This window comes from Dicentrarchus labrax, unplaced genomic scaffold (assembly GCF_905237075.1).
Source record: "Dicentrarchus labrax unplaced genomic scaffold, dlabrax2021, whole genome shotgun sequence".
Lineage (NCBI taxonomy): Eukaryota > Metazoa > Chordata > Actinopteri > Moronidae > Dicentrarchus > Dicentrarchus labrax.
Window position 1 is genome coordinate 19,332,311 of NW_026136706.1, and position 15,632 is coordinate 19,347,942.

General features: G+C 39.8%; 1 protein-coding gene across 1 annotated transcript in view; it reads right to left on the reverse strand.

Moving 5' to 3' along the window:
• The window catches only part of mgat4a (alpha-1,3-mannosyl-glycoprotein 4-beta-N-acetylglucosaminyltransferase A), a 30,254-nt gene extending 14,742 nt beyond the window's left edge, over nucleotides 1–15,512 (reverse strand). The window contains exons 1-2 of the mRNA XM_051405076.1: nucleotides 14,255–15,512; nucleotides 554–721 (exon numbers count right to left, since the gene is read on the reverse strand). Of these exons, the coding sequence (XP_051261036.1) occupies nucleotides 554–721; nucleotides 14,255–14,348 (262 nt within the window). The 5' untranslated portion in view covers nucleotides 14,349–15,512. The remainder of the gene's footprint in view (nucleotides 1–553; nucleotides 722–14,254) is intronic.
• Between the last annotated feature and the right edge of the window lie 120 nt (nucleotides 15,513–15,632).

Sequence of the window (15,632 nt, forward strand, 5' to 3'; positions counted from 1 at the left end):
ATATGCAACATAAGCTTAAAAACAAAACAAACTAGCCTTTTACATTTTTAATGTAAATTATGTGCTGTGCTAAGCAGTGAAATGGTCTTGTGACTGGTGCGTTTTTGCCAATTGGATTTTATAACCCACCCTGTGGTTTTGAGGGTTCTAAGAGACTGATTTAACAATAGAAATCTGCCACTCTGAAAATGACCTTGGGAAAAAGCCTGTTTCATTTAATTTTCATTAGAAATGAGCCAGCTCTTAGAAAAGTACTTCCCCTATTAATATCCAGTATTCTTCATAATGCTGTGTTATGATTTCTATGTCTAGAAATCTAAAAGCAGGAAAAAAAGATATCTAGGAGCCATGCATGTTTTGATTTTAATCTATTCAACAGAGCCAATCAAAAGGGAACCCTCAATTAGATGAAAATTAGAACATTGAAGAATTCACAAACAACACTGCGACATCCTTTGCACACAAATGACTGAAAAAATTTAGAAGCTATGTTTATCTAACAGTGTAAAAGTTCAGGTGGTGTTAATGGGTCTTTGTAAGCATTTAAAGTTACCTGAGAAGTTAGTGAGGGCATCTTTGCTGCTGTTCGTCTCAGCAATGGCGCGTCTGAACTGCTCCAGAATGTTGTTGAGCTCAGACGAGCGCTGCAGCGTCCTGTGCTCTGCCACACGAAGGCGCTCTTTCAAGGCATGGAACTCCCTCTGGTATGCTATCAGCTTCTCTATAAGAAATTAAAAAAAGGAAAAAGCAAAGTAGGGTACATTAGCAGGTGACAACATGCACTATAGAAAGTTCCTGTACTTGGGGAAAAAACAAAAAAAAACAATGGTCTGATAAAAGGACCACTTTTAGCTCCAGGGAGCGCAGGGTTCAGCCACAAAGTAAAAAACATCTCAAGCCTGGTCTACACAGCATGCATGAGCAGTGCGTGACGACGGCATCGCTGAACTGCTGAGACTCACACGCCTCTGGTGTCCACACAGAGAGTTTTCCTGCTGTGCCAGCCTTATCCTTCTACACTTGATATATACAACACAATAAAAGCCTTGTTAACAAATGAATAGATTGTGTCCACAGGAACTCCAGATAGTTTTTAATCTGAAACAGATACATGAGGTGTTCAGTTAAAAAAATATATATTTATAATATATAATATATATTATAATATTATATTCTACTGATATATACATTGAAACTGTAGTGAAAGGTGCATATGTTGCTGGTATCATTTTGATATGACTACGAACTGATCGTCAGTGTCTACTTTTGCTGGTAACCACACATAGCTTGCAGAAAAGAATAGGCTAGACCTCGAGCTAAGCAATCCATTTCTAAAATGGTTTCAGTGTGTTTAAAAATTTCACAATGGAAAGTAATGTTGTTGTTTTTTTAATTACTAGATTCTAATCTACCAAAACAGACCACTTGTTTCTTGGAACTAGGCCTAAATAACCTTAAAAACCTTAATAATAGGAAATATAATTTTTCTAATTTAATCTGCCCTTTAACTGAGAACACCTGAGGATACATACGTTGTTTTTTAAATAAGTAATGTCAACTGAGCAATTCAGCTTTCACATTCATATGGTTACAAACATTCACAGCTGGCAGCTGCCCAGTAAAGACAGTCCTAATCTGACCTTTTCTGAACAGGTTTACTGAAGCAATTTAGAGGGAACTGCATTGAATCTGTAGAGCACTTCAAGACAAGCTGCTGAGGGGAGGGAGAGAGCCACTTTTTCCCCAACCAGGATTTCTAAGATTGTGCTAGGATTTACAGCACTTGCCACAAACCTGTCTTTTAAATCTTCCAAGGACTGCACCTCCGTATGATGATATTATCGACAATTATACAGCACTCAGGAGCAGCTATTTATTGGCAATCCCAGCCGCATATTTTTACTAGAAAGTACGTGTGAGGTTAAGGGGCAATGCACTGAAAACGAGAGGAAATATGCCTTTGGTGAGCTCTTATCAGGAAACTGTTTAGCAGTGGGTGTACGAGTTTGAAAGATGAGGCTATGAAATTCTGCGAAAAAGGGGGCGTAGCTGTAGTCGGTTGTTGAGCGGAGACCATAGATGCATTAAATAAGCTACATAAAGCACAAGAGTCAATCTTGCTGCTTATCTTACTTTATGAAGTTTTTGTGTTGAATTATCTTTGTACTGGGTTTCTTTTCCATTTTAGTATTCTTAGTGTCTTTTACCTGACTGTTGCTTGGGTTTCCTTTGTAACCTCTTTTGAAAAGTGCTATATAAATAACAATAAAATTAGATTTTGTTCCAAAATTCATGAGGTTACAGGGAGAGTACAAAGAACATCTCAGGAGTGTGTGTGTGCGTGTGTGTGTGTGTGTGTGTGTGTGTGTGTGTGGGGCTGTGGGTTTGGTCAGTCTCTGATCTTCCTCTGCGGGTAGATTTATTGTGCCCTTTTGGCGAGCCCTCCAATACAACAAAACCCAGACTCCCTTTATCTTCCCCTCTCCATCACTCTCTCTCTGACTGAGCTATTGTCCATCCACTGTGTCCTGGCTCCTCTTCCGCACAGAACCATGTTGTTCCTCCTGAATGTTGATCTCTAAGACACACAGACAGATGCTGTCATTTGGCCCAAACCTCATGAAAAGGGCAGCTTTAAACCAAAACAGACTTTCATCTTCACATCAGTCCTTTGATTGCAGGACCCCGGGCCTGTTGAGTTGAAACCACACCTGTAAGCCCACTGTGCAAAGAAACAAAAAGACACACAGAGCACCACAGGAACAGAAAAAATTAGTAGATGTGGTTTCTGTTTAGCTATATGTATATTCCTATGCGCACACACACACACACACACACACACACACACACACACACACACACACACACACACACACACACACACACACACACACACACACACACACACACACTATTAGGTGTAGGCTTTTACGTGTATTGCATTAGTCTCTTTCCAAGGAAGTGCCGCCCTCATTACCTGAGCAGCATATCAAAGCCCACATAAGTTGGGTAGTGTTGACACAAGTCTCTTGACATTTCAGTTAAACGTCACTCTTGATATACTTGATATACTACAAATTAAGTGGTATCAACATAAAATTCAAGTCATAGGGTGAATGGCGAACCTGCTCTACTGGTACACAACTACTGGATGACTGAATGGGTACACAAAATGCATTAAACAATTAGACCTACCTGAGGTCTGGCGTACATTTGCACAATCTCATTATTCTTCTCCACTCTCCACTACCATGAGTAGTGGGGGAAGGGCTAAGTGGCTCTGCCTCAGAGCCCAACAACCTCTCCTCTCCTTCCTTCTGTTTCCATCCAACCTCTTTTCTTAACATCGTCTTGTCATGTCTTGCCTTGACGTGTCATCATTGATTCATTTGCTTGAGTTCATTTGATTTATTAATGAGATACGTGGGAAGAATGGGGAGTCACATACGCACCAGTGCACGCACACTCTCACGCTCACACAGGAAGGAAATATGCTATTCCCGATAAAATCTTTCATTCAGCAAATTTTAAGTTGATAATGTTAATTATCATCCACAACAACGGGTGTTAATCGATTAAATTGGCTGCTCAGTGGTGCTTTAATTTGCCTTTCAGTTAAAAAAAAAAAAGAATAGATATCAACTGGAGTTTATACCCATCAGCCATAACATTATGACCACCAGGGCACCCTGCACATGCATCAGTGCATCTTGGCCACCCATGACCCTGTCTCTGGTTCACCACTTTTCCTTCCTTGGACCACTTTTGATAGGTACTGACCACTGCCGACCCGGAACACCCCACAAGAGCTGCAGTTTTGGAGATGCTCTGACCCCGTCGTCTAGCCATCACAAATTGACTCTTGTTAATGTCGCTCAGATCCTCAAGCTGCCCATTTTTCCTGCTTCTAACACATCAACATCAAGGACAAAATGTTCACTTGCTGCTTCATATATCCAACCAACTGACAGGAGCCATGATAACCAGATAATCAGTGTTATTTACTTCACCAGTCATAATGTTATGGATGATCGGTATATATGACAAAAACTTTCACTCCTATTTTGCAGTTATCTACATGTTTACTGCAAGTTCACACACACACACACACACACACACACACACACACACACACACACACACACACACACACACACACACACACACACACACACACACACACACAAATTCTGTGCTGCTTAGTCCTAAAAATGTTAACTGGCTCCAGCAATGAACTTGCACATAGATGAGGCAGATCTTGAATGTTCAGTAATGATTGTTTTAAGCTGATTTTTTTTCTTAGAGCAGATATGTCTGCATACTTCTTTAAAGATATTGCAGGAAGCTCGTATATGGTAATGTCCTAATGTAAGCTTCCAGTCTCTGTCTTCATATGTGATTTATTTCAAGCTCCTGTAAAAACAAAACACACCTACAGAACACGTTCACAGGAAGAGGGACATAGGCGATATAAGCGTAACACATGTAAGTGTTCATGAACTGACTATAGGGTGTATCCAAAATTATAAAAGTTGCATTAAACTACGGTGGCCCAGAGGTGCCAGAGGTGTCAGGCCGAATACAAAAGCCACAACACAAATACGAAAGTCACAACACAAATACAAAAGCCACAACACGAATACAAAAGCCACAATGGAAGTGAGCCACAACAGAAGTGAGCCACAACACAAGCCACAACTTTATTTGTGAACGGTAACTACCAAGCCCCTAAAGGGACATGGGGAAAAAAAAAATCACGAGATACAGGCACAGCCTTAAGCCGGACACTCATTTGTCCTCTTTTTGAGAAAATAACAAAAAAATCTGCCTTTTGACACATTACCTTGTTAGTTTAATACTTATTGGCTATAAATGTGTGTCAAAACAAGTAACAAGTAATTAGTTACATTTTCATGTCTTGACCTACCAATACATGGCTAATTTTAATATTCAAATAAGCCATGTGTTGATTCTCACAATACCTCCACCAGGCTGTCAATCAAGCTCTCAGCTACAGAGAACCTAAAGTTGGTTGTTGGTTGTACAAATATGGACTTTTATTGTTGAATTTCTACAAATTGGTGCCGTACAAATGCTTGATATTAAATATGTTTTTTATTCATCATGGTCGTATGAAACACTTAATGTAACATATTTTATTTTAAATGTAGGTTCGAATTATAGCTTACTGTTCTTAATACCTTTATTTTGAAACTGGAAGTGAATACGCTGTTTCTCCGCAATTACCATAATGCTGAGAATATATTATATTTAATAATTATTATATTCTATAATTTGTAGAAATTCAACAATAAAAGTCCATATTTGTACAACCAACAACAACGTTAGCTCATGTTATGTTCTCTGTAGCTGAGAGCTTGATTGACAGCCTGGTGGAGGTGTTGTGGGAATCAACACATGGCTCATTTGAATATTAAAATTAGCCATGTGTTGGTAGGTCACCACACCAAAATGTAACCAATGAAATTACTTATTTTTAACCAATAAGTATTAAACTAACAATGTAAAGTGTCAAAAGGCGACCTTTTTAGTTATTTTCTCAAAAGGAGGACAAATGAGTGTCCGGCTTAAGGCTGCGCCTGTATATTGTGATTTTATTTTTTTTCCCCATGTCCCTTTAGTGGCTCCGTAGTTACCGTTCACAAATAAAGTTTAAAGAAATAAAAAATAAAAAAGTCTGTTACCATTCACTTCCGTTGTGGCTCACTTCCATTGTAGCTTTTGTATTTGTGTTGTGGCTTTTGTATTTGTGTTGTAGCTTTTGTATTTGTGTTGTAGCTTTTGTATTTGTGTTGTAGCTTTTGTATTTGTGTTGTAGCTTTTGTATTCGGCCTGACACCTCTGGGCCACCGTATTAAACACATCTCTCAGTTGAAAACTCAAAGCTCTCCTTTGTAAACAATGTTTAAAAGGCACTTATTGATTCATAGTCACAACATGATTGTTGCTGCACTTGTTGTGACACTACACTTGACCTCAGTAAACGCATTTAAGTATCTGAAGACCGGATGTGAGAGAGAGAGAGAGAGGGAGAGAGAGAGAGAGAGAGAGAGAGAGAGAGAGAGAGAGAGAGAGAGAGAGAGAGTGTGAGAGTGTGAGATAACCATCTTTTTGAACATCACAGTTTGAGAGGACTAGGAGGATCTTAGTGCTGAGACACACTTTACAGAAATCCAACCCTGAACTCAACAGACTGTTAAGAGTTTTATCAGTCAATCCATTAGCTCATCAAAAGCCCTCACAGTGATCTTGTCCTTGACCTCCCCCGCTCTTGCTGATGCATGCTGCTGACTGTAGGTTCATGAGTGCTGATAAGGGACTTGTGCATTTTATGTTTGCATGAGTGAGAGAGTTGCAATACATAATATGCAGATGTCCTTGCTGAAGTTTAATTTGTTCCAACACATTTTCACTCATATAAACAGTTTAATTAATCACAAATAATATCAAAACAAATGAAAAGGAAATTTACTGCAAAAGAGCAGTGCTGAAAAAAAAATTATTTTACAGTTTGTCAACTAAAATAGCTGACATCTGGTCTATTGTATTTAAAACATTTAGTTTCTAGATGGAAAAATAGAAATCAAACATCACCTTTATGTTAAGGTTTCTTCTTCATTTTAAAATATTGTAAATAAACGCCATTTTTCTGTTCTTAAACGGCAAAATCACTCTGTTATACCTCATTTGAGAAAAGGTGGTGATTCATTTTCCTTGAAATACAAACTCAGCTAATAGTTTTGACTGGAAGTACAGATGATTCAGTACCAGCTGTTCAGACGAAATTGTCTTTAAAAAGGATCAGTTAACTCAAATTACCAAAGAAAATATCCACTCTGAGCATGAATTGGGTTGAGGTTTGTGATTTCTGCAGCCATCCGGTACAGTAACCCACAGACCTAGTCAATAACAGATGAAACAGAAACAACAGTCCCCCTGACAACAGGTCTCTGTTATGATTATAATGAACTGATCTGACCTGACAAACTAATAACAATGTGTCTTTTCAGAAACAATGTAAGTTTTAGTCTGTCTCATAACTCCCTGTAAAATGTTTGCGTTTTTTTCCCCCCATTTCAGAACACATACCTAATAAGGTATGTCATGTGACTTTACAGCCTGAGTTACCTGAGACAGTGTTGGGCAATATACTGGAAGAACCAGTTTAATTTCCTGTATGATATGAATTTTTCAAATACCACCATACCGTTGCAAAGCTGAAGGAAAGGGCTGTAACTGAGTATTTAAGTCAGTTTATAGTGTGTATACAAGTTGTTAACTATAAGTTGTTGACATATCTTTTTTAAGTTGTTTTTTCTATGTTGCAGTTTGCACAATAAAAAATACATTCTGTAACTGTAACTTCTTATTTTTTCGTATCACTTTGTATTATACTGTATAACTTTTTGTTGGGCCAATAAACCCCTACAGTAATCCAAGTCTTCATGATATTAAAATGTCTATATATTCAACGTACAACAGGCCACTACAAACCTACATGAAGCCCAATAATGCAAAAAAAAAACAAAAAACAAACCATATTGTGCTATAAAACTGCCAGAATCTTAAAAAATACTTTGATACAAATGTTTGGTCAAACGGCGCAGAACTAATCCGAGGAATCCAATATTTATAATGTTTTTCCTAATTTCAATGTCAGCAGACTGTCCCCGTGTACTAACAGAAAGCCAATTTACCTCCAAAGCGCTTCAGCTTTTATTCACTTTATATTGTGAAATCAGCAACCTTAACAAATGTAACACTCCTTAAACTAGCTGAAAAGATGCTGGTCATTGAGCCTTTTCTCATGGACTTGCAGCAGCTTTCAGCAGACTCCACCTTCCAGACATAGGAATAAGATGCATGCAAAACATGTCCACATTCATTATGCATGTATGAAGAGCCTCAAGTGGTGCACCTGCTAGCGCCTTGGTTCTACACTGCAGCTGCTATGTGCAACACAAAGCATTTAACCAGGCTGTTATCTCTTAAGTAGGGCAGATGGTGCAAAACAAACTTGAGATAATAAAATACTAATAAAAAAAGGAAGAGGAACATGACTATGGAGTTAGTCATTTCACCAGTCATATGAAGAATCATACTGTACTGTGACTCATATCCATTGGACAATCAATGTTTTAATTTTACGTGATATTAGCAGTAGGATATAAGTTACACCTTTCTTGGTTAACACTCTCGCCAGGTATAAATCATGCATCACTTCTCTTCACACAGAAAAAAAAACAAGTACACCAACACACATAAATAATACTGCACACGCACAGAGTAGTAGTATTGATTTTTGGTGGTATTTCCCTGAAGAGAAGTGCAAGTCGATCCATGAGTAGGCGAGTGATACTCCCTGAACGGTTCCATGTAGTTTGCAGAAAGGAAAAAGTGCACAAATTTATACCGTTCTGTCCCTTTTTCTTTGCAAGACACCACCATCCTTTCACTTCACCAGTAAAGTGAAAGCGTTGTCGGGTCACAAAATAAAGTATTATCTCAAGAGGCCAGACAAACATTTGCCCTGTTGGCAACTTTCGAACACAGATTCCTAATTTTGCTTCCTCACCATGGCTCATTGTTTCTACTGACCTTCACCCACTCTTCTTCCTTTACTGTGCTGCAACTCACGATAAGCTTCTGCAGCCTGCTGTGTCTTTTTGTGGCAGAGCATGTTGTCTGACAGCAATGAGCTGAGAGCGTGGCCCTGCCCTGCTTACTTCCACTCCTCTAGCTCTACTTGGCTCCTGTATGGCGACTATCTGCCAGGGCAATCACTCTTTTTGGAAAAACTCCACTTTCAGGGACGTCACCAATCAATTATTTAATGATATCCAGTGGGATCCAGAGTCCATTACAAAAACAAATTTTAGAGCTGGAACACTTATTTTCTGTCAATGAGCTAATTGGTAAATCAACTAGTTTGATCTTCATCTAATAAATTCAGTTTTATTTATTTCATATCAACATTTACAGTTTCCACCTTCTCAAATGTGAGGATTTATTACTTTTTCTTGTTAATATGATAGAAAACAGAACATCTTGGACTTTTGCACTGCTGGTTGGAAAAAACATGAGAAACCTGAAAATGTCACCTTGGGCTCTGGGTAATTATAGTGAGCATTTACACTATATTCTGTAATTTTATAAGCAAAACAATAATACATTAATAAAGAAAATAGTCAACATATAAATAATGGAAACCATTTGAATTTGAAGGCCTTACTATTTTCTGTCATAATTTACCAAAAACATGTTTACTTTAATTCAGCTGATAACTGACAGCTCAGTAGGGAGTGGACAGGACATTTTTAAACAAATATATGGTATGACAAAGTGACTTGATGTGGCAATCTGAAATTATAAATGTATTAATTAAACTGTGGGAAATCTGCCCTTAAACTGAAATATACTTTCCACAGCTGAGTGGCCATCAGGCATGAAAAACATTTTGTCATCTCCCCATTTCAGCGAGGGTCTGTATGGAGCCCGGAATATATGAGTTTGTGCAAAGTATATCTGGCCCTTAAATTATAAACTCTAATTGTTGGGAAATGATAACATCATCAATTTGAGCACAGTGGTCATATGCTTGCCGGTGTGCGTGATCACACCCACGCACACAAAATAAGTATAGTACATAGAGAAACTGTGTGCCACCGATTAATAAACAGGGAAGAGTTGAGTCCAGCAATCGTCCTTTCTCCCTAACACTGAGGAGAAATTGTGTGCCGTCTGGGAATTTTTTCCAGACGCAGAGAAAGAACATGAATGAATGAATAGCAGTGTGGGACACAGGAAGTGAGCAGAGGCACAAGGAGGGAAACAACGATGATTGTTAACTGACAAACAGCTGAGGATGCCTGTTCCTGTTTAGACAGAATAAGGGCTGGGCTGGGTATGTGTGTAGTATACAAAACCCAGAAAAAGGAGCGAATCTCACTGTCTCACTGCCTTGTCAGCACTTTCATCTATTCTCACCACCATACAGCTCACCTCAGGCTCTTCTCATCCTCCCCTCTCCCTTTTACATTTTAGCCTCTCTACTCTTCCTCCTTCCAGGCCACTTAGGATTTGTCTGGCAGACTGCCCTACCTCACAGTGCACACAACTAAATGTATACACACACATACAACCAGACACTAGAAATGAGAAAACACAATGTGTAAGCCATATTCTCTCCCATTCGAACTAATAAACCATGTATCTGGACTACCACCCTCCATATCTGCCTGCTCATTTACCTCCTTCACTGCAATCACTGTGCTATTTTGGGCCCATTGTGTTTGATGTGATGATAGAGAGAAAAAAATGCATTTAAACACAGAGGAAGGGGGATTAATACGATCAAGGAAGGCAAGGAGGAAGTCACATTTACAGAAAGAAAGAGTTATGTGCTTGCTAACTTTAAATCTCAAAAAAATCTGCTCAAACCATAAGCACCTTAGATTTGCCTCAAACTAGGGCTGTAAATCACAGAGACAGTAATGAATATAGTGCAGCAAAAACATTATACAATTCCCTCTACTATTTACTGTACATTATGGATACATCCTGTATTCTCCTGCTACCCATAAACCATTGGATGCCATTCACTACAGTGGTATTTGATTTAATCAACAAAACCTGTATTTTCATTCCACTGGGAGCAAAGTTGCCAAGACACATCCTTAGTAAAGTCTGAAGTGAACGACTTTGCTTTAAAAGTTCCTCAGGCCAACTCTGAACTGCGGAGCACGTCTTACTACATAATGAACTGCAAACTACAAAGTCATTTGTCTGTAGGATTTCAAAGTTCTATGTCCTTATATTTTAATAGTTCTTGTGACTGTTTTAATTAGTGTCTGTGTGTGTGATAAGAGCTGGGTGTGACTGACACGTTTTGTTGTGATATTGTATAAATATAATTTGTTTCGCAAGTCTCATTTGTAAAAAGATGTTGATCTTAATGAGAAAAAAAATCCTGGTAGGTAACTCTAACGATGCCTGAAGGAGAAAGAAAACCCATTCAAACAGCAAATGTCATTTTTAAAAAAGCAGCTTGTGGTGGCATAATGTGGCGATGGCAGTATAGTGCTATTTTCTTCACGCAAGGTTGAAAACAAACAAAGGCGGCTGATGCATGTTTGCTGCATCACCGTCAGGAGGCAGTTCTTGTAGATTGGGTAGTCTTTTTCAAGTTTGTTTGCCCTATCGCTGTGAAAGGGTAATGTTGAGACCTCTCTAATCTACTTTTCCCTGCTACCCACTCATCAGTTGTAATTGTGCACCACAAGAGAACATTTACACTCTACTATTATTAGTATTGTAAGTGCAAACACAAGAAGACATCAAGGGGGCAAAGCTCCGCTAAGCCTAAATGGCAACAGTCTCATTTTAAAAGGAAATGCACTTGGAGAACCGGTTTGCCCTTAAACCACTCGTCATACTTGATACCAGTGTATATGATAACATACTGAAATAAGAGGTATCAGCTTTACATCAACCTTTTGTCCCACTCCTCAAACCCCAACATTATAATTCACATCCAGTCCTGCTATTCATTGTTGTTAGGGCCTATTTGAGACACAACCAGAGAGACACCAGAGAGCAGTCTCTCACCAGGGGATGGGGCAGACTCTGACAGAGAAGTACACATTCTGGAGAGTCATTCAACATGGAGTGTTTAGACAGCTGACTGGCACAGCTCTCATTCACAGCAGTCAAGTTACCAGGAACAAGACAGGCTGTCGGAAGCAAAGGGTTAGGCAAAAATAAAAAAAATAATAAAAACAAAAACCTTTGCCTAAGATTACCCCTCCACCCCTATAGCCCACCCCAAACAAAACCCCAAACTGTGCCCTATAGACTACAATAACAGAATCATAAATCACTGCCATACGAATACAAATATATTTACTGTGTACTACTAGAACAGGTTTTGAATTTTCAGAATGACTCAATGCCTGAAGCCACGTACATTCTAAACACCCACGCTGGGCAGCATCAAGAGGAGCAGCCATCTATAACCACAGGGAGAAATTATACAAGACATCAAAGAGGCTCATACGTTTAAAAAAAAAGAAAAGATAGAAAGCTGTATTAAAACATTTCATGTTAAGACAAGAAACAGCACAAAGAGCCAACACACGGTAAAGTACATGAGTAAAGCTTGTAATGTTTTTGATACAGATAAACTCCTACACTTGAAGAACGAGTTTCATGCACCCTGGGATTAATATACTCAAGTATTACATTATATGTTAGATACAATCAGCTTCAAGCATCTTTAAGTGACAAAATCCTTTACTGCAAGCTTGTAAGTGTGCATGTGAGTATACTGCTTTGATCTCGGTCACAAAAAAGTATACTGCTTTGATCTCGGTCACAAAAAAGAAAGAAAACAGCCCAGCCTTGTGCACAAAGAATGCAACTTTTCAGCAAAGAATGAGAGCTATGTGTGTCAGTGGCATTGATATAAACTAATGCTGCCCAGAGTTTATTGTATAAATCAATACTCTAGCATTCACTACGAGGCCAAAAAGGGATTGCGTGCCCCCTTTTTACCCCCAGAACATGAACACTTGACACATTTTGTAGTCCGAACTGAAATTAACCTTCAAATAAATAAACAAGCTTGCTATTTCCAATACTACGTTGCGCAGTGCACTGCAGCCTAATAGAAGAGGAGCAAACAGTCAAAACTTAAACAAATGGGGAGAACTACTTTGACATCACGCAGGCAGCATGTGGGAAAGAGGTGCTGCAAATAAGCAAAACACAAACAAATTATTCTCCAGTCCGCCAACCCTGGACAAATATGTCGAGCACTAATCGATGGTGTCGGAAAAATTAGCATCAACATTTTCATCTCGTCACGTTGATTCAGCTTCGACTGGCAAAAAATTATTTATTTTAGTTTGGAGATAGTGTCTATAAGTATAATTGTGGCTGTTTTTATTTATTTATATATATGGCCCTTTACTAATTGCTAGGTTATGATATCCTAAGGGAGCTTCTATTGTGTTTGTTAGTTAGTTGTTGTTGTATGATTTGCAGCCTCGCTGTATTTGTGCCGTGATTATGCTGTGCACGTGTGGTCAAAAACATGTTGTTGAAGTAACAACACATAGGCAGCCTGCAAGAGAATAAAGGTTTTATTCTTAGGGATGTCCCACTCAAGTATTTTTTGGTCCTGATTCCAATCAGAGTCCTTTAATATTGTTCAATCTGATACTTATATATATATATATATATATATATATATATATATATATATATATATATATATATATATATATATATATAAAGCCGAATGCTGGAACTTTAGAGTCCGGCTGCCATTAAGAAGAGGACGGGGATGCCGCACTAGCAGGTTGAGCACAGTAAAAAAAAGGATCTGATTTTGGTGCATGCTTGTTGTAAGTGTTGTATATTTGACCACATGCCCATGTCATCAACGGTGTAGGTGAGGTACAGATAAAGGGGCACTTGTTTCCAACGTACATACACTACAAGCCAATGTATCATGATTGTATCTTGTTAAAATGATGTGAAATCAAACAGAAGGTGTGTGCTCTCAATATCCCCGTTTTGGACTGTATCAACAGGTGCAGCAGACAGGACAGAGGTCACTGTCACTTGACCTTTGCTTATCACACACTCTTTCATCAAGCTGGGGGCCAGTCTCTGCCTGCTCTAATAGTGGCACTCACTGGACTCCATTTAAAGGAAAATATTTCAGCAAGCTGATAAGCTCCACTGTAATTGCCAAACATGAACCCTTGGCTTGGAATTTATCTAAAGGCTGCAATTATTTACACTCTGCTGATAATAAGTCACCACAGCCAATAAGCGCCCGAGACGAGCAATGAGCTGTGAGGGGGAGATAAGGACTGACTCCAGATCTGCCATGCTGTCAAACTGTAAATAAAAGGCATAAGAATAGAAAGAAAATAGATACACAGGAGCTTTAAAAAAAGGCCAGTTGTTACAACACAATGGGTATCCCTGGTGTAAAGCACGTAGCACCAGGACAACGTTTGTAATGGCACGCTGCCTGTTGTACCGGACAGAAACGGGATGGATCCGAAGTGAACGGCAACACCTGCTGTCCTACGACATGCTGCTGGACCCACGTCCGCCAGCTCGTTATAACCAGGCCTTACAACTGTCGCCTCTTGCCTTCACACACACATATACATACATATACAGTACGTGTGTGTAATGACAGAAGTGTGGAGCCTACCTTTGCCATTCTGCCACGCTGTGTACCAGGACAGGCTGAGGAACGACGTGAAGAAAATAATCGCAGTGGCCACAGTTCCATTTCTGAGCCTCATCTCATTTCAGCGATGCCTCTCCTCGGCTGAGTGTCGGGGACCCCGGAGCTGCCGTTGCCTCCCTCCCTCCCTCTCTGGCTCTGCCTTCAGGGTGTTGAGGCGGCTGTAGGCGCAGGCATATGGAGGAGGGGGGGGTGTCAAACGGTACAAAAAAAAAAAAAAAACGCTCTAGTCAACCGGACTGTGAACACGGACTTCTTCTACGCGGGGAGGGAGGGAGGGGGGGAGTGCTCGGATGTACCCTCAGTCTTGGTGCGTCTTTTCCTTGTCGTTGTTCGGAGGGCTGTAACTAACTGACTCCTCCTGTACCGTCCAACGGCGATCAGTCACGAGTCAACGGTCTTCCGCGACAAGACGGTTTACATGGTCGGTTAAGACAGAACGAGCGAGCTGCCGATACAATCCATTGTAGACGTTAACGCCAACCGTTAGCTACAAGTTACAAGTAGAAGGCATTTCGAGTGTGTGACGGTTGGTCCTCTGGGATAGGCTGCTCGCGCTCTGACGGCGGCTCGGAGGCAACGCCTCAAATCACGTCGATTCCGCTTCAACTGGCAACAGATGAATTTAAAAAAATAAAAGCGGCGTGTTGCCAACTAACCAAGCGTCCTGTTACGGTTTGCCACTAAAAGCCTTTTTTTTCAATCATTTTTAACATTGCTAGGCTTCTTCTATCTATTAACGTGATGGCATCTTGTCATACATGGATAACTTTTACGTTCCTGTTCTGCCTGCGTGACTTTCACGTAAGAGAGAGAGGAGAGCACGGACTATTTTTTTGTTCGTCACTGAGCATAGTAGCACATTAAGGGTGTCCATGTTTGTAAACGAATGGCCACAAACTGATTTCCAACATACTTCAGCCGTTCGTCTTTTAGTAGCAGCGTCCCTCTTCCTTTTAATGTCACAGTGCGTACAGAGGCGTCTTCCGGTAACACATTTCAAAATAAAGCAAGGATACCTGTGGTGCAATACTTAGCTGGAGCTTTAGACTCAAGCTCAACTCGGAATGATGGCTATTTTCTTGAAGAAACATTTTATCCGATAAAATATGTACCGACCCAGTCTAGACTCGAATTACTACAGGTTAAAATACTCAAAATGTATACTGAAAACTGTAGAGGTGGCAGCAACATGTAATCGCCAGAAGCCTGGAGGGGGTAGACTGACCAACTTGTTTTCCACCACAAGCAGCAGTAGCGACTCTTCTTTCTACAAGTACAATATGCGCCTCCTAGTGGACATGAGCTCAACTGCATTCATGTAGATGTCAAGTGCCTGATC